We start from the raw sequence: 24,618 nt of genomic DNA on the forward strand, positions 1-24,618 counted from the left end.
GCCCCCTTTATGATCATCTGTCACAAATTCTCTTGGATGGAATGCAAAAGGATTAAAGAAAAAACTGTAAAAAAAAAAAACACAAGAGAGACAAAGGGAGACCTCAACTTAAAGGAAGTTTAGCTAACTTATCTTAACTACATGATGTAGTCGTATACGGACAAGATATGTCCAAGCAGTAAGGACACCGACCCAGCACTGCCAAAATGTTTAAAGAATATTGTCCAAATAACACAAAAGTAAATGTACTTCTTAAAAGATTGAAAACAATTCCACTGTCACCACCTTGAACATTCTTTAGAAAAAACTTGATACTGTAATGCTGTCATAATAACGGGGACAAATTATAAAAAGAAAAAAAACTAAGCCACTTATGGGGTCTAATGCAGTAACTCAGGATTATTCAAGTTCAACAGTCAGGTGAGAAACTACAAGCGTGAAAGTACTCAAACATAAATCCATGAGCGCGACCCTAAGAAGAAATTACTTTAATGAGACAAGTTGTGACGCTAATATGATCTCCTTACAAATGATTCCTTAAACAAATCTTCTTACCTGGCTTCTTGCTTGCTCGGATTTGGCAGTAAGGTTTGGCTTTGGTGCCGGGGCAGGTCTAGGGCGACGTTTCGAGAGGTAGAGGATGTTTTCTCCTTCGGGCTTCTCAAACACGGCACTGAGCTGGCTCACGGTGGGGCTGACGGCCTCAGTCGGTCCACACGCAGCTGCTGCTGCTGCCACTGCAGTGGCAGGAACAGGAGCAGGAGCAGGAGCAGAAATAGGGGGGTCGTCAATGCGGTCCAAAGCCTCGGTGGAGCCATTGAAGCGGGCCACAACGTCCAGGCGGGTGTCCTGGAAGCCAGAAGCTCGCTCTTTCTTTAGTAAAATCCTGTTAGTGGCAGCTTGTTTCTCCTGGAGGAACACAAAGCGTTTTGTGTTATGTGTATTTTTTGCAAAAAAAAAAAAAAAGGAGCACCGGCTTATAAGGCGTACACCTCAAAATAGTATTTTGTCATACACAGGTATAAAAATGGGTCAGGGGTTAAAAAGGTGAAGGGCGTGAAGGGAATATGTTCCGGTACAGATGAGAACTCAACCAAATGTTGAGCTCTGTCGACCCTCACTGTGTTTCATCATTGAAAATTAAATGAATAAAGTGTGTTCTAAGGGTTTCTATGAACTGGAATGATTGATCTTGTCAAGTAGCATCCTTTGAGTTTGTTCACCATTTAATGTTCACCATTTAATCTATGTATCAAGACGTACAGGCTGCAGTTGACAAAAACAAAGGAATTCTTATTAACTGGAATCGTCATTTTTACGGTGCCAAAAACACTGATTTGCATAATGCAATTTGTTCTGCATTTTAATAAATTAAACCAGGCATGCCAAACTCAGTTTTGTTTAGGGGCAGTAACCAGATTTCTCTAGTGGCCCGGATCAGGAAAAAAAACAACAAAAATTTTGCTCTGTTTTTCAATACTATGCTTTATCATTTAGCCTAAATTTGTAGCCTACCCAAAAAATTATAATCACATGTGATAATGGATCTTTTCTAAGAATAACACACTGTATGTTTTCACAAACATGGAAAAAATGAATTGGCATTGAATTAGTTTACCATTTCTTAACAGTGTAGTAAATGCAGCTTCACCACCGAACCAACTCACCATCAAAATTATGCTCAAGTGGGACCTATGAAAAAATATACTTTCTTCTACTGTCATACATAAATAAAAAAAGAAATACAAAACAAGAGTTTTAGCAATGAACGCGCAATAACATCAGACCAAACATCGAGGCAAGGCCTACTGAAGCTGAGAGTATATCTCACAATATTGTTTTTAACATTAAACCAGACTGGACATCTGCTCTTTTACATCTTTACTGCATTCCAGCGAGGGAGGGAAGAATTTGATTTGTATTTATTAAAAAAATCCTAACTTTTGAAAGAAATTAGTTAGAGACTTGTTTTTCTTTTACCCGCCTTGTGGTCCCAAATTTACGGAGAATAAAATAACAGGTCGGATCCAGCCTGCCGGATTGATACAGAAAGTGCTGTGAGGGTTGGGGGTACGCTTTCCTGTTACTTTCTGGCCATATGTTTGACAATCTGGTTTAAACAGTCTCAACTTCTTTACCTGTGCGTCAATGACCTCTCGGTTTAGGATTTTCATGCACCTTAAAAGAGCTAGTACTGCATATTGTTGAAACACTTTCTGTTTTTGTCTTTCGCAACGTTATTGACCATACGTGAAGAAGTGGGGAGACTGTTTAACCTATCAGAATACATTACAAAATGCACTGAGCAAATCAGTGTTTCCGGCACAGTGAGGAAAAATAGTTTGGTAATGAGATGAGCTGTAATGGTTTTCTGAATATTGCCTGTACCACTGGTGGAAATTACCGTATTTTTCGCAAAAAAAGGAGCACCAGCTTATAAGGCGCACACCTCAAAATAGTATTTTGTCACCTTCCACAGCTGAGAGGCGTTCGAAAACCGAGGTTCCACTGTAACACAAACTTATAAATACTGTATATATTTCAAATGTTTTTCACGGTACGCTGCAGTATATAGGGTGCTAGGTGCACCTTCAATTTTCTGGCCAATTTGGAGTTTTCAGGTGCGCCCAAAAATACAGTAAATGAAACATTTGCTGACCTGTAACGTCCGTTGTTCAAACATCTTCCTGGTTTCCTGGAGCTTGGACATTCCCGAGGTGCTCGCACTTTCTCCATCTGTTTTAGTGTCGAATCGATTTACCCGCTCTGAAACCGTCCCACCGAGTTTGAGCAGGGCGCTGTGGTCCACGTTTTCGTTGAGGCTGGACGCTCTTGGTAGGGATAGTTTGACTGCCTGCTCGTTTCCTGCTGACGAACAAAAAAAACAGTATTAACTCTGTAACAGATTGCTCTTTTTTGCATTGAAAATACAGTATTTTCTTCCTTTTTTCAGGCTTGAAACAAGTCGGGGCTTAAATAGGTAAGAAGGGTGTGGAGGAAATACCACATTTATTTGTGTGTAACACGCCCCCCAAATATTTGATTAATAATCTGTGTAAATACTCTGTTAAACAATAAAATCCAAGAACAAACCCTTTTTACAGGCCCAACTAATCGTTTTGTAAATTAAACTACTTGTAAAAATGTATGCATTTATTTCTTACCATTACCTACTCTATTAAAGGGACAGTGTAGATTTTTTGACGACTACATTAGCTGCACCGAGCAGTGCAATCAAAAACGGGTACTAGAAAGCACAAGTAAGAAAACAAAGACAAAAGCGACCAAAATGCACCATTTCAATTGTTTTTTTTGTGCAGCCTTTTTGAGGTATTTTGGTACATATTTTATCTCACAGTATTTGAGGCTACGGTTATATAAAATAAAATCACATTTCTTGACCTATAAACAGTATAAAAAATACATGTTTGTATGATTGCTCGATTATCTTTGCTAATTATTTTAATCAAGATTTCTTTATTCTGAACAACGTTTTTTTAAAGACAGCCATCTTGCTGCTGCAGGTTTCCCTAATAAACAAAGGCAGGGCAAAAGAATTAGAAGAAAAATGCTGCAGTTTGGTCCCTTTGAGTCTACATTGTTTGTACTATTCCTTGTGCTTTGTTTTTAACTGCACTAACACAATACAGCTAAATATGGTGGTCAAATAATACATACTGCACTTTAAGGAGTGTTTAGCCAATAAGAATGCAAAACACACGATGATGATGAAAATCAGAGAAGCAGCAAGACCATGAAAGGTGAACCGGGTTATAGCAAGGGATTGCTGTATTCCAATTTGTCATTGCGAACACACAATTCAAGCACCAAATAAAACATGACAAAAATTGTAAAAGTGAAGATTAAGATACTTTGCAATTCGGGTAAGTACTTTGAGATTTCGGCAGATAAAGGGAGAAATTATGGGCACTTTTAAGTCACCAGGGCAAGCCGAAGAATTTTTAATACTTTGCAGTGGGTGCAATTTTCCTTAGTTTTGGCTCAAACGAATTAAGCATTTATCTGTTTTCATTGTTGTCACATCACATTTCTTAAATAGGCACGATTAGGTGCGTACACTCAACAGAGAAAGTTGTACCTGTATTCATATTTAAAGGCACACCATAGTTGACTGCTTAGAACGGCTGAAGAAAAAAAGTCCCTGGGTTGTTTTAGGCTCCAGTATTCGTGTGTGGACAATTTAGTGAAATTTCCACAAATACTTCACACACACAAAGAATGAATAGTAGGTCAATTTTCAAATTGGCCATTACTGTGCGCCCTTAGCCAGCTAAAATGAGTGCCAGAGATCACTTGAACCCTAACCCCTACACTACATGCTTTTCTCTCATGCGTGTGGGTCTTTTTTGTACATCAGTGAACATTTGTTGACGTAAGTTAGCCCAGAACATTTAACGACCGCCATACTAGAGAGCTTTGATCGCCATATTTCGAATGTTAATCACAATAATAATAAGGTGAACTTACACCCAACCAGTATGGCCGTCTTACTCGGGTTGCTCGGATGTTTATTATTTATCAATAGACTGGGTATAAACGTAAATCACATATACAGTTTGGAGATATACTGGCATGCTCGAAATAACTACAGTGCTTTAACGGATTACTGCTGAAATTTCTACAGTAATACATTTTACAAAATATGTGCATAGGGTTATTTTCATTTACCAATGACTTTGGTGCCATCTTCCTCATCTCCTGGTGACTGCATTTGCATGAACATATTCTTGATTCGGTGAACATTTGATCCATATCTACGCCCCCTCCCGTTTGGCCGTGGCAGGGGTGCCGGTTTGGAGGTGGGGTCACAGCCCCCGTTGAGGTGATCTGTGGCTTTCTTCAGAGCCGCCAACCCCGCTTCATATGCGTTCCGATGGGGCGAGGCGCTGCGCATGCTGGCACTGCCACTTCCTCCATTGTTGACTGCGGAGGCCCCATTTTCCGCGTTCTCTGACGCAGGTTCCGCCTTCATCATGTTCGGCAATTCAAATGTCCCCCGGTGAACAGCAGGTTAGTGGAGATGAGGGTAGCAGCATTTCTAGAGAACACGAGCTGTTAGATCAGAATAGAAGAGAAACTTGAAATAATGACAATTTTTATGGATTATATGTTACCGTCATTTCATTAGTTTGGATTTCATTGTTTTCTTTTCAGTGGTCTTAATTGGTAATATGTTGATGACTTCTTCAATTGGAGGGGGGCGGGGGATTTTTTGAGGGTTATTGTTCAATTGGAGGGTCCCATTACACTTTGGTAACAGGCTTCAATTGGCCACGGTTGTATGCTAGCCTACAAATAGCTGTATAATGATACCTCTTAACACATTGGCGACAAATAAGCTGCAATGATGTAAGTTGAAAAAACATCATGTCACTCTCTAATACATTGCCGATGTCATAAGAATATAAAACCAAGAACATCTTTGAATAAAAGGAACATGTAAATGAGTGGCAGGCACTAGGCGGGAAGTGTGACAATTATGTGAAGTAGCTTGAAATTCTAAAAGAAATGTTTGGTAACAATTACAAATCAATATGAATGCAAATAGGGTGTAGGGAATGATCAATGGTTCTTAGCTTTAAGTTCTCATTACTATATATTCAACCAGCTCAGTAGCCTAGATGGTAGGGCGCCCGCTTTGAGACTGGGAGGTCGCCGGTTCGCGCCTCGGCCGAGTCATACCTAAGACTTATAACATTGGTAAAATGGCGGCGCCCTCTGTTCGCTGCGGCTGCATCGGCTCGCTACAACGGGTCAGGTGTATCGACATTTTGTTCTTACAAAGAATGACAATACAAAGGAAATTATTATTATTATTATTATTAATTTGGTTTTCCATCTAACCAGAGCTGATGGTGCAATGGAAATGAGCAATGTTGACTAATAAAAACCCTGAAAAGAAATACAACTTTTTTTAGATGCAATATCTAGCACAAGGTGAGAGAGCTTTGGAATTTGTCATGAACCTCAAGGATGCATGGTTGGCAGCAGAATCAATTTGACATCATTGACCAAGCTGTCTAGTCAGAACAATGGGTGGGGGTTTAAAAGTGGAAACCCGTTTACATAAATTGAAAGAAAAACCCAACCCAATTTTAAAGATAGACCCCAGTTTAATCATGAGCTTTTTCATAAAAAAACACATCTTCTGTTATGTAAGAGATTTGTTAAAAAGTGATCCCCTTTTCAATAAAAGTAGAAGATGCAGGGATGCTGTGTAATCTTGTTTAAGAAAAAAAACGTGAACTTGGTCTATATGCATGTTTACAATGTGAACTCATGCAGTGTGAGCTGAATGATAACAACAGTCCTAGAAATTGTGTGCAGGAGATGCATTCTAGCAGCATACAACAGGTCAGGTCAGGTCAGGTATGGGAGCACGCGCCGCTAAGGCACTTTGCCGCGCTCACCCTACTCCTCCACTCCACCGGCCTTCTCTGGGCCATCCAAGAGGATCCCAAGCCAATGCCACAACAGAAAATAACATGATTAATTTCCAGTGATTAAATACATATAATGGAAAATACTTGGGTCAGAAGCTACTTGCTAGATACAAACATCGGATCATATGTTTTCCACAGAGTGGTAATTATCTTTATTTTTAACCTAACTCACTGAGTCATTTTCTACATCTGGAGAGCTTACACTTGAAAGGAAGCTTTATGATTTTCCTTCTCTTAACATTAAAAAGCTCCAAGGTGTCTTGACAGTAAGGAAATGACAGGTTGCCATCACAATCATCAAAACAATATAGCCTTTTAGCAGTCCAATAATTAGTCTACTATAACTTTACCAAATTTGATTTGATTAAAAAATGAGTAATTGGTTACCCCAGGACCCATGCCAAGAAAAGCTATTGTAAAGGACACATGAGCCCTTGATTCTTATTTGTTGTTTTAGTAAAACTACTTATTCTCCATTCTGTTTACATTCTATTTTATCAACAAATCTCAGCGGATATATCAAAGTCATTCAGTAATGCTTGATTTTGTTAATGTTTTTAAGTGGTTGGTATGCGAATATTGTGAGTATGTATGGTAAGCTTGTATGGACTTTGGTGGTTGAATTGTGTCCTTTAAGTACCACCAAAGCTCCACAAAAGGGAGACCTGTGAAAGAAACCAAAGCGGTGTTGGTAATAAGGAAGCTGCTTTGAGTCTGGGCCAACAAAGTTTGATTCCCAGGTTTCATTTTGTTCGTAAAGAAGGACTTTGACAACTTATAACAACAGAAAACAAGATTACTAGAAATTTAAGCATCCTTGGTGAGTGCAGCGAGGTATGTTTGTTTATTTTTGTTTTGTTAAAACATTGTGTCATTGTAGCTTTGTATCAGTGTGTATGGAACACTTTGAACGAATTAATGCTTGTTTGATGTTTCAATGTTAATGCACAATACATGAAGATTGTACGGTGAAGACTGTTGACTTCTTTGTTATATGTTTGAATACCGCGACCAATGTTGGGAGTAACGCCGTTAAAAAAATTACAGTAACAGGGTGATCGAGCAAAATGGTTTTTACGCCGTTACAACACAGGCATCGTTACTGACGGTCAAAAGTGGTTCATTATTCTAAATAAAGCGGTTTTCCGCTCTTCCGTGTTCGTTAGGTCATGTCTTTTGGGATCTTGTCACCATTTAAAAGAGAGACTACCATATAGTGGGATAGTGGGATAGTGGGATAGCGATTACGAGTATAGTATTTACTAATCGCAAATAACGTGTGGTGCGGCAACCGACTCGTGTCGTCTGAGAACGAAACGGCTTTGTGAGCTGTCTCTTGGAAGTGGAAGTCGGCATCCTACCAACAGAGAACAGGTTCCCTTTGAGACGCCATTTTACTCTTGTAATTGGTCAGAATGCATTTTATCAGATTCTGTGCTGTTGACTTTAAAGTTATTGAGTATAAAAAAAGTTGACAATTTTGGGTATATTATTGTTTTCCTTTTAGATTTGAAGCTATTTTAAATTATGTTTTCATTGTTTTTCAAGGTTAACGATAAGGTGTTAATTTTGCTTTATTTTCCCCACTTTAAGTCATTTATATAAATACATAATAAATGGTAATATATGGATTAAATGACAAAACCACCTGAAGAGACATTTGTGAGTCGAAATAGCAGGGCTCCTTTTAGCCGGTTCTCTAAAAAGAGTCAGAATTCCCATCTCTACAACGAGCCAATAGTTAGATTTGATTTATTAAACTCACTTTATATTGTTTACTGCTGATTGTTATTTCATGATAGATAGATAGATAGATAGATAGATAGATAGATAGATAGATAGATAGATAGATAGATAGATAGATAGATAGATAGATAGATAGATAGATAGATAGATAGATAGATAGATAGATAGATAGATAGATAGATAGATAGATAGATAGATAGATAGATAGATAGATAGATAGATAGATAGATAGATAGATAGATAGATAGATAGATAGATAGATAGATAGATAGATAGATAGATAGATAGATAGATAGATAGATAGATAGATAGATAGATAGATAGATAGATAGATAGATAGATAGATAGATAGATAGATAGATAGATACTTTATTCATCCCCCCAGGGAAATTCACAATTCACAATATTGTTTACTGTTTCTTTTTGTAGCAAAAATATTACCAGGTTCTATAACACAACTAACTTCTTTATTCAAATGACTCGACTACTGCTCAAAAAATGTTTTTATTCTTTGACATACAACTTATTTTTAAAGTAACAGAAATACTCTGGTATAGAGTAACTCAGTTACTGACTCAGTTACTTTTTGGAAGAAGTTGTGAGTAATTATAACTAATTACTTTTTTAAAGTAACGAGCCCAACCCTGACCGTGACACACAGTTACCGCGGCGCTATGGTGAAAAAGTGTTTTCACCAAAAATGTCAACTTAATCAGTGAGCAAACAAGTACTGTATGTGGCTCTCAGGAGAGGCCAATGCTGTTGGCAAACACAATTTGCCCAATCCAACAAAATTTTATCTTTTGGCATTTTGTCTCAGTCCAGCTGTTACCCCAGATGTTATGCAACATCAAGAGTGAAGACAATTAAGGTTCATGTGAGTGCATAGGATTTTCAGAAAGACAGTACTAGCTGTTTATTTAGCCAATGATTGTTTGAAGTAAAGTTAGTGCTGACATTCCCATTATTTCCTTAATGATGTAGTCAACCAGGTAAATCAAGTCAAGTCAATCAACCCAAAAACATCTTGTCTTAACAAATTCTGGGTGCTGTCCCATTTTTGAATGATGAATTTGAATCATCTGTGTCCCCGAACCTGGTGTCTGTCTTGTCAAGCTCTACCGTGTCCAACTGTGTCTTGTTTCTCCCTTAGCTCAGCCAATCAGCGCCCTCAGACTCTTGTCTCCGGTTCAGAGCTCTTCTAATGTCTTGTCATTAAGTGAGTATTTAGTTCTCTTTTTTGCTTTCTGTCTGCGTCAGGTTGTTCCCCTTTTTTGTTGTTGCGTTTCTTCTTCTTCTATGCTCCTGTCAAGGAGGTTCAGGTGATATTTATTCATTTGTTCCTTGTTTTTTGGGGGTGGATTAAACATCTTTCTTGACTCCATCATCTGTCTGTGATCCCTGCTATCCGGCCCATAGGTGCCCCTGGAAAATGGACAAGAAGCTACCATTTTGTCACTTGCTCAGGGCTTTGGTTAACCAAACACAACCAAACTGCTGAAAATATTTGACCAACGATTGGTCAGAGTAATAGCATGAGCCCTATGCAACAATGTGTTGATATTACTTTTTCATTCATATTCCACAAATAGAATATTTATAAGAATAGTGTTCTTTATGCTAGAGAATGTGCTGCGAATAGTATGTATGGGTTAACTTTCCTTCAATGTAGTTGTGTCAAGTGGAAATGTGTAAAATGTGGTCATTAAAATATGCCAGAGATTCAAGGCCAGAGTAAATCACGATGATATAAGAAAAACAACGGTTTGCCTGTAATGCCTTTTTATAAAATGTAAGAACCGTGGCAAAACTACGGCATGACATGCTTATCTAAAGCAACAATTACCACCTAGAGCAGGGGTCCCAAAACCTTTTCCTGTGAGGGTCCAGAGGTGAGTAGAATAGCCAAGTAAAAGTACTGTTACTTCAGAATAATATTACTCAAGTAGAAGTAGACATCCAAATACTCAATTGAGTAAATATAAAAAATTGTTACTGAGGTACTGAGTAATTGTAGCAATGCCGTATTTTTTTTTAAACAACTAATCAGATCATCAAATTATCGAAGTCCATCCAATCAACAAAAATTTCATTTAATTTAAAGGTAGATTAAAATAATTAAAGTAAATTCAAGTGTTTGTATAAACAATAAAATGAAAACAATATAAATCAAATAAATAAATTAAGCACATGTAGCACCAAGTAGCACATTTCTATCTTAACAGGCTCGGCAAAAAGATTATTATTATGTAACTAAGTAATGACTTCAATGTTGCCTAATGTAGCGGAGTTAAAGTACCATTTTTCTCTCCCAAAATTTACTCAAGTATAAGTATAGAGATTTAAAAATATTCCTAGAAATACCAAATTTCCCAAAACTTACTTAAGTTCAAGTAAAAGTAATGGAGTAAATGTACTCCATTCCTACACACTTCTGTGAGGGCCACATAATTTTTCCCCTTCCTGATGAGGGGCCGAGGTCAATTTGTAACAGAAAAAGTGTGACATTTGCAGGAGTGTCTAAATGTAGAAATGTAGTGTTTTCCACAGAGCTTTGATCCGACAACCCCTCTGGATTCTCACATAAAAAAGTCAAAAAATAAATAATAACCTAATATTCCTCTGGATTAATTACAGTCAGAATATAAATAACACTTATTAATAACCAAATGCCACATTCTTCACAGAAAAAAGTCCATGGAACTTAAACTTTCTGTTGTGCCGTACAGTTTCAACAAGTCCGAAATCAGCTTAGTTTCCAAATCACTGGACCACCAGTGATAGATAGATAGATAGATAGATAGATAGATAGATAGATAGATAGATAGATAGATAGATAGATAGATAGATAGATAGATAGATAGATAGATAGATAGATAGATAGATAGATAGATAGATAGATAGATAGATAGATAGATAGATAGATAGATAGATAGATAGATAGATAGATAGATAGATAGATAGATAGATAGATAGATAGATAGATAGATAGATAGATAGATAGATAGATAGATAGATAGATAGATACTTTATTCATCCCCGAAGGGAAATTCACATTTCCAGCAGCATCCCTGAGCTGAGAACAATACAATAATAAAGCAAAAAGAATACAATATACAAATACCCAGTGGACGTGCAAATACCCACTGTAGCGTGTTATATAGAATAACTAAATAGTGCTACACAGAATACATATTGCAAAAGATTCGGTAATATGCAATGTAGGTGGTGTGGTTTACTGTGGGCTTTTACTCTGCCGGGTAGAGTTAAAGAGCCTCATGGCATGAGGAAGAAAAGATCTCTTCAGTCTGTCCGTAGTACAAGACAGTGACAGCAGTCTGTCGCTGAAACTGCTCTTCTGTCTGGAGATAATGCTGTGTAGTGGATGCGATGGATTGTCCATGATTGACCGCAGCTTTTCCAGTGCCCGTCTCTCAGCTACTGTTGTTAGGCTGGTCAGCTCTTTGCCCACAACAGAGCTCGCTTTCCTAGCCAGTTTATTGAGACGAGAGGCATCCTTCTTCATGACGCTGCCTCCCCAACACGCTGTCGCATAGAAGAGGGCGCTTGCCACTACTGTCTCATAGAATATTTTCAGGAGCTTTTTGCAGATTTTGAAGGAGGCCAGCCTTCTGAGGAAGTAATGAAGATAACTCGCGAAAAGGCCTTTGTTTTTATCTAATTATCACATTATTGTTTGTTACAGTGCAATACAATATGTTTTGTCACGTATATTGCTTAGAAAAGTTAGAAAAAATGTATTGTCATTGTCAAATGTGAAACGCACAAAATAACATTCATCTCTAGTACTGTGACCAAAGACAGTATGATAATGAGATAAAACTCAATGGTTTTTTATATGTCATGTAGTGAGTTCTGCGCTCTCACCAATGCCACCGGTTTGAATTCTGTTACAACCAAAAACATGTACCTAGATTTTCAGTTCTTTTTGGGCCAAAAAAACGGGCGTCAAAATGCTCCCCTGTGTTTTTCAGGGGGCCGGACCAAATGTGGAGGCGCGCGGATCCGGCTTAAGGGCTGTAGCTTGGGGACCAATGACCTAGAGGCCCAAGATAGCCACACACGCATCCTGCGATCAAAGCAAATCTTGTGACGTGCTGTTGACAAACCAGAAGCTTCTCAAACAGAGATCATGTGAACTTCACTGGGCCAATGTGAACAGACGCGCACACACAGAGAAAAGAGCTGGCGTCAGCCAAAACCACATTTTCCGCGTCATTTCAGTCCACGAACAACTACTGTATGTTCCTATTTTCTTACTTCGCGGTCACACTTGATTCGTCAAAGTCAAAACTGTGGAGATGTTACACTGACAAAATGCCCTGTAATCCATTCACATGTTCAACTGACAGCTCTCACAAGGATGCAGAAACCAGCAATTCAACTACCGTATTTTCCGCACTATAGGGTGCACCGGGTTATAGGGCGCACTCCCAAAAAATAGTTTTTGGTCCTATATCTTAGATAAGGCGCACCGGATTATAAGGCGCTACAATGGGAACGTGGACAAAACAGTCAGATAGTTCAGTCAAACGTCTTACCCCCTTAACATTCCCAAAGCTTGCAAAGAAGCAAATACGTGTCGTAGACACGTGCGGATGCGGTGTCCGTACGATATCACTCAAATGCATCGTTTCAAATATCATTCAGAAGGTTAAAGTCTTGGGATTCAAGAAATGCCAACCATTCCTTAGTTTCTATTTTCTTTTTCGCTCGCAACTTTACTGTGCATATGACAATAAACACTTGGAATTGAGTTTAATTCACTCAACTCATCACAGCAACATCAAGATCGTTCTAAAACAAGATACCGGGAAAATATAAAGCCACATAGCTCACCTAAGTTCTCACGTTCAATAATGATACGCAACCATGGTCTTCTTACAACCGTGAGTGAAGTAAATCCAGGAGAGTAAAATATTTACAAATACAGACTAATGAAACATGTTTCTTTATGGCGTACTTTAGCAAGCTTGCTATTCACAGTAATCTTTTTCGGCCAATAGCAGGGTTTGTTTTGGCCCTCTAGTCTATCCGAGGCTCCGAATAACTTCAGCCAATAGCGATCGATTTAACTGATGATTGACACATCTTTTTCGGCCAATTGCAGGGTTTGTTTTGGCCCTCTAGCCTATCCGAGGCTCCGAATAACTTCAGCCAATAGCGATCGATTCAAATGATGATTGACACATTGATTAGCCAATGAAACGCCGGTATATAAATCCCAGCATACACCGCGGACTACTCCACGTTCGGGGGAAAATCGAGTCGGCGGCTGTTGCTTAAGTTGCGAGACCTTGCGACTTAATATTGAGCCATATATAAGGCGCACTGTATTATAAGGCGCATGGTCAGCTTTTGAAAAAAATTAAGACTTTTAGGTGCGCCTTATAGTGCGGAAAATACGGTACGTTTTTTTTCAATTGAACAATTTTTTACTGAATTTGTCACAGTCTTATAGGATAACACTAGTAGATACATATATTCCTATGTTCTACACCAAGGGTCGCTTAACCCTGGCCCGTGGACTGTAGCAGGCCCACAAACGGATATAATCTGGCCCGCGAGACAATGCTGAGAAGCATGATAAAAATACGAGCTATTTCTAGTCCAGGGGTGCCCAACCCGGTCCTCCCAATCACCTGGATCATTATCAAGCTCTCACAAAGCTTGCTAACAAGCTGAAAATTGGCATCACCTATGTTGGAGCAGAGAAGCTTCCAAAAGATGCAGGACATGCGGCTCTCGAAGACCGGGTTGGCCACCCCTGTTGTAGTCGAACAATGACCTCCAGTTTTTAATATGTCCGCTGGATATTGCCATAGCCCCGCGCCACTCCACCCATTGTAGCTGTATATGCTGATTACAATTTATCAAACAGACATTTGTGCAAATGCCCATTCAGATGTTATCTAATTTAAAATAGAAGTCTTTGTGTGAGGCAATAGAATTGCACTCACTTTGATATTTGTTTTTCCTGTGTACCCCCAAAAAGACATTTTCATTCAAATAGCCGACTACATTTTTCTGTATATGTTTTTTTTAAATACATTTATCAAGATACTAGATTTAATGCAATAAATCACTTCTGAAGTAGCCCTATCACATTTCGTTTTTCAGTGTAGCTGATCAAATTTAGTGCTTGAAATGGGAGACATTACCTTGCTATTACTCTTCATTAAAGTTATTATCTGTAAGTATTCGTTTTTATTTTCAGTGTGTTTCAAAACCAATTGATGACAATGAGACAAAAATGGTTTGGCTCAAGTTATCTATTTTCCACATATGTTGGCATGGAGAGTGATGGGCGCCACCATGCTGCACTTGCCCAAGAGACACCGCAGGAAATAGTGCCCCTACAACCCTAGTGGTTAAGGGATCCAACCAACCAACCAACCATTACTGAGGCATTGGATTTAAGACTATCGGCATATACATAACAATAATAATAAATGTATCAATCAGCTATTTTTTTCCACCAGCCCTGCCCCTGTGCAATTATTTTCAATCCAATGCAGCCCACAACTCAAAAAGTTTAGAGACCCTTTTTCTACACTGTAGCATCTGTGAATTTCAATGAGCGGGGCTTTAAGTCGTTGTGTATTGTGTGTGGTGTCCAGTGTTGGGACTAAACTGTTGCAAAGGATGGCGTTCCTGGAAAGCAAATCCTTTTTTGGGGTGAAGAGTACTCGTTACAGTACTCTAACAAGTTATAAATCAAATTCAATGACTCAACTGTCATTACTATACGATAGGTTATCGCATTACTCGTTGAATGCAGATACTAATTTGAAATGTTTTCGACCCGAATAGTTCCGCACAATTCATTTTGTCACATACAACACTCAAATCACCAGTAACAAGGGGTGGGCATGGGTATCTACAAAGTACAACCCAAAAGAGTAATGGTGGCGCCGTCTCAAGCACAGAGTATGGGGACGAGGAATTTCTAATGCAGATATTTACCATAGTGTATCTACTTGCATCTAAGCCAAATTTCCAATTAATAAAAAAAAAATGAATCAGGGGGGGTCAGCATTATATCCCGCCTTCAGGTGTATTGAGGGTTAGTTAAGTATTTTCCTACATTTCAATACATTTGGAACCCATGCATTTAAGGAAGTAAAAATGAATTACACCTTTTTCAATCTTTTCAGCAAAACATTGAAAAGATGTAAATAAAGATTAAGGCATCTGTGATTGAACTCTTGCAATCTCCAGTGAAATGTAGAAATGTGGCCCTGGGAGTGTCATCTACAGTGAAACATATTTGCGCAAGCAAAACATTCCTCATAGTCTCTTTCAAACATGTTTTGATGTTGTTGGCAACAAGAAATGATTGCATCCTCTAAAACAGGGTTGTCAAACTCATTTTAACTCGGGGGCCATATGATAGAACAAACATTCTCTTGGGGGCCGGACTAGTAGGTTAGAGAGAAAGAAAAAGAGAGAGAAAAAAATGAGAGAAAGTGAAGGAAAGAAAAAGAGAGGGTGGGACAAAGAACAAGAGAAAGGTAGAGAGAGAGAGAGAGAGTGTGTGAAAGAGAGAGAGAGAGAAAATGAGAAACAGAAGATATAAAAAGAGAAATAGTGACAGAGGGGTAAATAAAGTGAGGGAAAGAAAGAAATCCGAAGAGAAATCGAAAGCGAGAAATAGAGAAGGAGAGAAAAGAGAAGTAGGGAAAGAGAGAGTTGGAGAAAGAGAGAAGGGGAAAGCAAGGGAGGAAGTGAAAGACAGAAAAGAGAGAGAAAATGAAAAAAGGAAGAGAGAACAAAAGAAGGTAAAAAGACTTAGAGAGAGAATGAGACAAAGAGAAAAAAAGAGACACAGAGAGTAAAAGAGACAGAGGGAGAGCGAGCGAGAAAGAGAAAGAAATACAAGTACAGCGTCTTTGTGAGAGGCACCTGGCTTTGGCAACATCAAGTGGACATATCTCAACCTGCAGCTCGTTTTTCTCTTGCGTTTCTCTTGAGTGGTGTCTCGCCGGCCGGATTCAATCCCTTAGAGGGCCTGATCCGGCCCACGGGCCGCCTGTTTGACACCTCTGCTCTAAAGCAACATTTCCTGCATTCAAAATGTAATTTATTCCTTAACATTTGACTAGATTGTTTAGAATGAAAATATCCCAAAAATATTTGTTTGTACTTCACTCAATCTTTAACTGTATTTTTTTATTTGCACTGATATTAAACACAATTGTAAAGTAACATATAAAAATTATTTTTCAATCGTACACATTGATGTTTAAGTGGGTACGTTTAAACAACAAGAGTTCACTCTGTGCAAGGGAAAAAAATATATTTAAAAAAAAATGTTTTTTGTGGGACCTATCTCGTCTTGCCCAATTTGACTGTAATCCAGATTGTCATCTGCTACCAATAAACGAGACTATGTCATTGTAGTAAGCAAATATTGTCGCAGTAATAATCCAGAGTCTTTTTGGTGACACGTTAAAAAGTCCATTCGGGCAAGCTCCATTGATGGAGAGTTACAAAGTTATGCTATGCCTTCCCAACTCTAAAACAGACAGTAAAAGAGTTTTCTGCCAAGTGAGGAAAGCTCAAACATATTAGGGATGGTCCTCCATACTCTTTTGTATGGCAAGAAGATGGGAACTGATACTTTTACATCTTTGTTGCATTTAGTCATCCATTATCTAGACCGCTTATCCTCAGTAAAGTCGCGGGGGTGCTGAAGACCATCTGAGCTGTCCTCTAGCAGCGGGCAGGGGACGCCCTGAACTAATTTGTGACAGTTTCTGTTAACATACACCTTTTTGTAGAATAGATGAAATCTGCGAAATTCTGCACTGCTACATATAGTAAGCAACACAAAGTGTAATGCAAGTGAGGAAAGAACTAGGAAAAATGCAGAAATAGTACTGTAGTCCATCCATCAATCCATTATCTGCAGCGCTTATCATCAGTAGTGTCGCGGAGGTGCTGGAGCCCATCCCAGCTATCTTCCGGCAGTGGGCAGGGGACACCCTTAACTGGTTGCCAGCCAGTTGCAGGGCACACAGAGACAGTCAACTTTACAATAGCTCACTTTACACCTAGGGACGATTTGAACTGGTCCAAAAACTGTTTTTAGGATGCGGAAAGAAATCGGAGTGCCCGGAGTAAACCCCCGCAAGCACGGGGAGAACATGAAAACTCCACACAGGAAGGTTTAATCTCATGAACTCAGAACTGCGCCGCAGACACTCCCAACCACTCATCCCCCGTGCTGCCCTTTGTTGTGTTATTTGGTAAATAAAATCAAGTTGTTTGCACAAATTATATTTATTTTTATTCTATTAAGTCTATCTTGCTGCTGGTAAATGTGAGCCACGTTGTGTTTGTAAGGTTTATTATCACCAAATAAGGAGATTTGAAATCATTGATAAGGGAAGGAATTGGGTGAGTTTGACAGGTATGCATCTATTTAAAAACGACACATATCTTGAAGTTTTTCCAAGACATTGGTCTCATAAACACTGCAAATTGGTTCAATAACAACCCGAGACAGGCTGCGGTAAGGAAGATGCTCCTTCCTGCTCTATTTTTTGAACATGCTGCTTGTACAGGCATGAGCATGACTGCGAGCACACGCAACGTTAAACAGAGGACACATTATGGCAACACAATGCCTCCATCTATTCACAATCTCATAACAAGTGGAGGCAACTCCCAGGCCTGACGGCTTTGCGTGAAAAGTACTCATAAGGGAGATTCTGTTGCTGTGGCCTTGTTGGCATGGAAGCTGCTTACTGCGAGCTTCCTTCGGAAAAACAACAACAAAAGGAAAAATAGACCCTTTTCCGTGTTTGTAAACAAGTGTGACGTCGATAAGCTGCGCGCGCATTGTTGAGTAATTAACGAGTAAAATACCTTTTTACACCAGCAAATTAAATGGACGTAAACAGTAGCTCAGATGACCAATTTATATTTACAGTAGCTTAGTTCACACATGCAGCATGGCGGCGGAGTGGTTAGCGCGTGTGCGGCACAGTTCTGAGGTCATGAGAACGAACCTCTTGTGTGGAGTTTGCATGTTCTCCCTGTGCTTGCGTGGGTTTACTCCGGCCAATCCGGTTTCCTCCCACGTTTCAAAAACATGCATGTTAGGTTAATTGGTCGGTTCAAATCGTTCCTAGGTGTGAATGAGTGAGCGAATTGTCTGTCCTTGTGTGCCCTGCGACTGTCTGGCAACCAGTTCAGGGTGTCCCCTGTCCCCTGCCCACTGCCCGAAGATGGCTGGGATGGGCTCCAGCACCCCCGCGACCTTACTGAGGATAAGCGGTGCAGAAAATGGATGGAATTGATAGTTCACACATACCGGAAGTCAAACTGAAGAAGAAGTGACCTTACTTGGCTTGTAGCCACCTTGACCCTTATGTTGTTTTAGGTCTCCAGTGACCAGTATCAAGGTTATAAAATGTAATAACTGATGTGTCACAGAGTACACAATAATAAAAATTACAGTGGTAATGTGGTTAAGGACGCTTATTTTATGATGCTGTATTAGCTATATTGAATGATATGTTTTTCTTTTTGGTGATCAGGACTGAGGTGGACCCCAGGTCACAATTGACCTGATAACACCGGTTAGTCGTGCCAGTTCCTAACACAACCCGAGGGTTAAATCAAATCAAATGTATTTGTAAAGTACTTTTCAGTGCTATAGAAATACATTCAGCATACAATAAGACTATAAAATCCTCCTTTATCCCCAACAACCGAAACACCTCATGCACAGAAACAAATCATAGTTAAAATACAATAAAAATAAATAAATAGTAGTAGAAATGAAATATGATAATGGAAAGGCACAGACTAACCATGTGAGGAAAGGGACCTCAGGGAGGCTTATTCACACTGATAAGGATGGCAGCAGATGACATTATTAATGTTGGTTGGGTCGATAATAATAAATTATTTTAACAATATAATAATGTGTGATTTATAAATGTACATTGTATAAAATATACATTATTAATAATGCTAATTTTATAAAATATCTACGAGCTAGCACAAGTAGTAGCAAACTTAGTGGTCTCCAATATAGAGCCCATGGGCATCAGGGTGCCCCCTAAGGACAGCAGACCTGTTCTGAAAATACCTCACCACTGCTGGATCGTTGTGATTTTCTGGTAAACTATATTCTTATTAAGTCAAGTCGAGTCATGTTTATTTGTGACACCCTTAATCACAAAGAGTCTCAAAGGGCTGCACAGACCACAGATTATTGCAAACCACAGACTATTATGACACCATCCCCTCATCTAAAACCTACATGAGGTCAAATAATACACAGATATTGTCAACATAAAATACAGGTTATTCATATGCTATAGAATAGAAGTGTGTTTTAAGCTTAGATTTAAACATTTCCACGGAGGTTGTAGATCAAATCTCAGGGGAAGAGCATTCCACAGCATGGAGAACTCTCTCGAACCTGCGGATCTCTTCTTGGCTCTTGGGATCGCTAGTAGACCAGCATTTTCAGAGCGAAGGCTCCGGACCGGGTATGTTGGAAAATTGTGGGTCTAATTTTTCAATGTCAATAGTTTTCATTATACTAAACGTTCACAAGGCAACCCATTTCAGACATATTCAGACGCTTTTGAGACGGCTGGATTGACTGAGTCTATTCTACCTTTCTTCTAAAAACTAACCTGGTAATGATATAGTAACATCATAGTATTAACATAAGTAATTTTAGAAATGCATATCAAACTGGGGGCCCTTAGCGCTAGTTAGGAAGAAAAAGTAGCTTCCAGTTTGAAAAAGGTTGGAGACCCCAGCTTTATACAGTAGATATTGGTAGCAGACACTCAGAATTTCCCCATCACTTATCACACTTCGACTCTAAGGCATTGAAGAAAATCTAAATCAGATCACCACCACAACTTACTAAATATGAAATGGACACTGCAAAAGGGGAATTTCCTAATGATTTCGTTGATCCAGTCAGTTCCTTGAATGGTTTGCAGCAACACTCGTATGGTGTATTTGAAAAGACCTGTTTCCTCTTGACTTTGAAAAAAAAAAAAAAAAAAACAACAAACTGTGTTCCCTAAAATTGGAATTTTAGCACCCGTACACACAACAGCTTGCCATGTTGTATTAGTAAAACGCGACTCTAAAAGTGCAACTCAACATCCAAATCCCCTCTTGCTCCGTTCAAACTCGAGTTGCTACTCCTGTTGTTTTGGGTCAACAATGCGCACGCATCTTGAGGTGATCCAATGATGACGTAGGTGTAAAAGGGATCTATAGCAAAACAATACGATGCCAGTTTTTTTCGATCAAAATATGTGACAACCTCGCTGATGTAAAATTCAAAACAAAACAATTTATATTGTGGATTAGGTCCAGCGGAATTCGCCTATGCAGGATTTATTGTTTCACGCCGCCACCGCCGAGCAGTAAATAAATCTTCAGGCGTTCAACCCTAAGTGGAACAAAAGAGCTCGGTGTGTCGAAATAATAGCAGCCCCGAGCTATGTGTCACAAACGGCAGCCGTGTCACCGGCACCGGTTTCGGACCCGGAGGCGGGCTTAGGAGAGCCTGGGCCCGCTGGCTATTCGTCTGCGGAACCGCGTCGCTCCTTTCCTTCCTCGCCAAAACAGCACAGCGAAAAACACTCAAGGGTGTCCAACATAACACCCACAGCGGGCCATACCTTGACATCCGGTTCTGTTCGGTAGATAGCGGTCCATTGTCTGTCTTGTGTTACTGCTGCTGCGTCTTCCTGCTGGCTGCGCAGAGCGAGTGGCAATTTGCTGCTCCTCCTCCCCCTTTCCTCCCCCTTTCCTCCCCTCCTCCCATCATCTGTTTACCTCCATCCCGCTCTCCTCGTCACCCTTTCCTCTCCTTGTAGTGACGGGGATTCTGGCTCTTTTTTAGAGAACTGGCTCTTTTGGCTCGGCTTATTCAAATTAGTTGACTTTCGGTTCCCAAAAGGTTATTTAGATATATTTTTTAAAATCATATATTAACAATAATAATAATAATAAAGGTTATGCATCAATTAGATTAATTTCGAAAATGTATTATGCTACACAAGGTAGACGTCAGTCTTATTGATCGGTCACTAGCGCCTGAGAGAGAGAGAGAGAGAGAGAGAGAGAGAGAGAGAGAGAGAGAGATGAAACAAAGAGATAGAGGGACAGACAGAAAGAAAGAGGGAAAGCAAAAGATAGAGAAAAATACAAAGAAAAAGAGAAAGGAAAAGAGGTGAAGGAGAGAGACAAAGTAAGAGGGGGGAAAGGGTTGATCTAAAGAGAAAAAAAGAATAATAACCTTCAAATTTAAAAATAGAGACAGAAAAGAGAGAGAGAGAGACAGAGACAGAGACAGAGACAGAGACAGAAAGAAACAGCAGAAGTGAAAAGAAGCAGAAAAGGGGAGATAAAATAGAAAGACAAATATAGATAGAGAAATAAAGACCAGAAAAAAAGAGAAAGATTGAAAAAGACTGCAAGAGAATGGGATAAAGTGAGAGAAAAAGATAGAGAAATGATGGAGGGAAAGGGAAAGAATGATAAAGAGAGATAAAGAGTTTGAAAGATCGCGTTAGAAAGAAAAAGAGAGACCATGTAAGAAAAAGACATCGAGAGGTAGAAAGATAGGGAGAGAAAGATGGAGAAATCAAGAAAAGAGCAAAATAGAGAAATACATAGAAAAGGAGAGAGAGAGAGAGAGAGAGAGAGAGAGAGAGAGAGAGAGAGAGAGAGAGAGAGAGAGAGAGAGAGAGAGAGAGAGAGAATTTTGAAGGAAACTAGGTCCTTATTAATGGGGATTCGCCTGTCGTCGTTCACTTAAAAGAGCCGAATTACAGAGCCGTTACGTTTTCGAACGATACATCACTTTTCCCTTACCCAGTCCACGCAGTGCAGTACAGTTGTACACTTTTGCATCGACCATAAGTCTTTTTTTTGGTGCATCGTATTTCCTGTAGTTCATCGTTTTTCACTCCTAGTTATATAATCTCCATTAGAAGTAGAAATTAACTCCAACAAAATCGGGACGTGCTAAAAGATGAAAATCAAGCAACCAAATTGAGCCAATCGTCTTCAGCTAGTAAATATCTACGTCGATTAACTTGCTAGATGGATGTCTAGTGACATCTAGTGGCTATAAACCCACAGCAAGTAAGAAAGTAGTAGGAGAAAGAAGCTCATAACATCGGCAGTTCATACATTTTCGCGGAATTGTATACTTTTTTTGACCATTTCATTATTGAGTACGCCTTATTCCAATTTTTGTGCCGGGATAAAATATATATTTTTTGTTGAACCTATCTTGTCTTTCTTATTTGGGCTTCAATCCTAATAGTGTCAGTTGGTAAAGGTCTAAGATGGTTACATTATTTTTGTTGTTGTTTATTTCGGAAATAAAATCAAATAAAATTTGTTTACACACATTATCTTTCTTTATTTTCTACACAGTATGTCTTCTTGTGAATAAATAGGTGGCGTGTTGAGTTTGTAAGGTTTAGATACTAGATAGATAGATAGATAGATAGATAGATAGATAGATAGATAGATAGATAGATAGATAGATACTTTATTCATCCCCGAAGGGAAATTCACTTTTCCAGCAGCATCCCTAAGCTGAGAACAATCGAAAATAACTGAGAACAATCGAAAATAACACGGGAGCTGCTGGAGTGGCTGCCATTCGTGACGGCGCCGGAGAAACGATTCAATTTGAATCATGTACAAACAAACAAACAATTGAATCATGTACAAGAAACGATTCAATCTGAATCATGTACAAACAAACAAACAATTGAATCATGTACAACAAACAAACAAAATATTTATGTTTCAATAAGTGGAGTGTTAATAAAATGGGGGGAAAATAATTTCTGATACTGATATAACCAGGTAAAACTAATTTTAAGTTACCTGACCTGTCCAAATGAATGTTGTGCCATCTCACCTTTCCCACTCTCTCTGCTCGCTCCTGAAACTTTATCAAATAGTCCAAAATTTTACCTCATCTTCTCCGCTCACCTCGTCGTCCTCTTCTCCTTCCACTTCGCACTACAGAGACTTTTTAGCTGAGCCGTCTCTTATGACACCATCCCCTGATCTAGACCAAACTAATGCAAGCAAAAATGCAATGGCAAAGCAAAGCCACTGAGGAGCTAAACGATATGCTGTGATTGAAGGAAAATAGGTTATTAAAAGATATTTTATACTTCATATTTTAATATGTAGCATTAGGCTCCCTGAAGATAGCCATTACACCTATGTGGACCTTGGAGAAAACTAGTTTGATTCTGCTGTTCTACAGCAACAGGCTGGCTTATTAACTGAAACCAATGATAATTTCTGAATATAAAAGTTGTGTATCTTCTTTTTTTGTTGCATATTTGACAGACACTGGGCAGAAAGACCGACCTGAGTTGTGAGCCCAGGACTAGGTTTATTATCAATAAGGAGAATTGCACTCGATAATAAGGGGTAAATTCAGCTCAGGATGACAAGAATGCTAACTTTACAAAATAATTCAATCTTAAAGGGACATTATAAATTATTTTGCACCTCCTGGTGGTAAAAACACTTAATTCGTTAAAAGTAAAACAATTTCCATTTGAATAATAAGCAAAAATACATGCAATATCACATTAACGCTCTCTAAAAATACCCGTAGGTTAAAAAAATTGCATTTAAATGACATAACATCTCACCCAGAGGGAGCTGACATGATTGTCCGTCATCTTGCTGCTACGAGTGCCCCTCAAGACCTTTTGATAGGCTCGGCAAAAAGATTGCAAGAAAATTGGTGATGTTTAGTCACTTTGAATCTCTGTAGTTTGTATTTTTCCTTGGGCACCAAGAGACCACCTAAGTATCTTGCAGACTGGTTGTGAAAATATATCATGGGTCATTGCGATTTCTAGGAAATGTGTTCTAACTGGCAATGTTTAGTGGTTAATAGAGTGTATACTAACGTTTAATAATGGATACTAGGTAATAACAAAGTAATAACATGTTTTAGAAATGCATATCAAACTGGTAGCCCTCTGCGCTGATTAGTTACAAAAAGTAGCTCTTGGATTAAAGAGGCCTGTAGGCCTATGTACAACAGAATAAAGTGATATTTAGTGGTCAAATATTACAATGTCTTTTTAAAGAAAGGCAGCATCATCGTTTGGTTAGAATCGACCATTTAAGAGGCTTCTATGCAGTTTACATTGTGTATGAAAACCACTTGATTTAAATACTGGTCCTTAACTATATGGACAGACATGGCAGCAAATCCACATTTACGGAGATTAATTAAAAAAAACGGTAGCGTTTGGATGTTCAGCTTGCATCAAGGTTTATCTTTTAAGTGGTTAAGAAATCTGCATCTAAGACTAAGTGTGCTTGTTCTTTTGGTCTA

At 38.9% G+C, this 24,618-nt stretch overlaps 1 protein-coding gene across 4 annotated transcripts in view; it reads right to left on the reverse strand.

Annotated features, from left to right (window-relative positions):
- The window catches only part of LOC148375068 (neurabin-2-like), a 60,647-nt gene extending 39,650 nt beyond the window's left edge, over positions 1 to 20,997 (reverse strand). The window contains exons 1-4 of one of the 4 annotated variants that reach the window (XM_088344209.1): positions 20,903 to 20,997; positions 4,690 to 5,073; positions 2,660 to 2,868; positions 556 to 909 (exon numbers count right to left, since the gene is read on the reverse strand). In XM_088344209.1, coding sequence (XP_088200335.1) covers positions 556 to 909; positions 2,660 to 2,868; positions 4,690 to 4,996 — 870 coding nt within the window. In that variant the 5' untranslated portion in view covers positions 4,997 to 5,073; positions 20,903 to 20,997. Of the gene's footprint in view, positions 1 to 555; positions 910 to 2,659; positions 2,869 to 4,689; positions 5,074 to 5,135; positions 5,338 to 20,902 lie in introns of those variants that run through there. The other 3 variants (XM_088344218.1, XM_088344200.1, XM_088344224.1) reach the window with 3 other exon arrangements.
- Between the last annotated feature and the right edge of the window lie 3,621 nt (positions 20,998 to 24,618).

Source organism: Urocampus carinirostris, chromosome 1 (assembly GCF_059441175.1).
Source record: "Urocampus carinirostris isolate Australia breed hairy pipefish chromosome 1, RoL_Ucar_1.0, whole genome shotgun sequence".
NCBI classification, from domain to species: Eukaryota; Metazoa; Chordata; class Actinopteri; order Syngnathiformes; family Syngnathidae; genus Urocampus; species Urocampus carinirostris.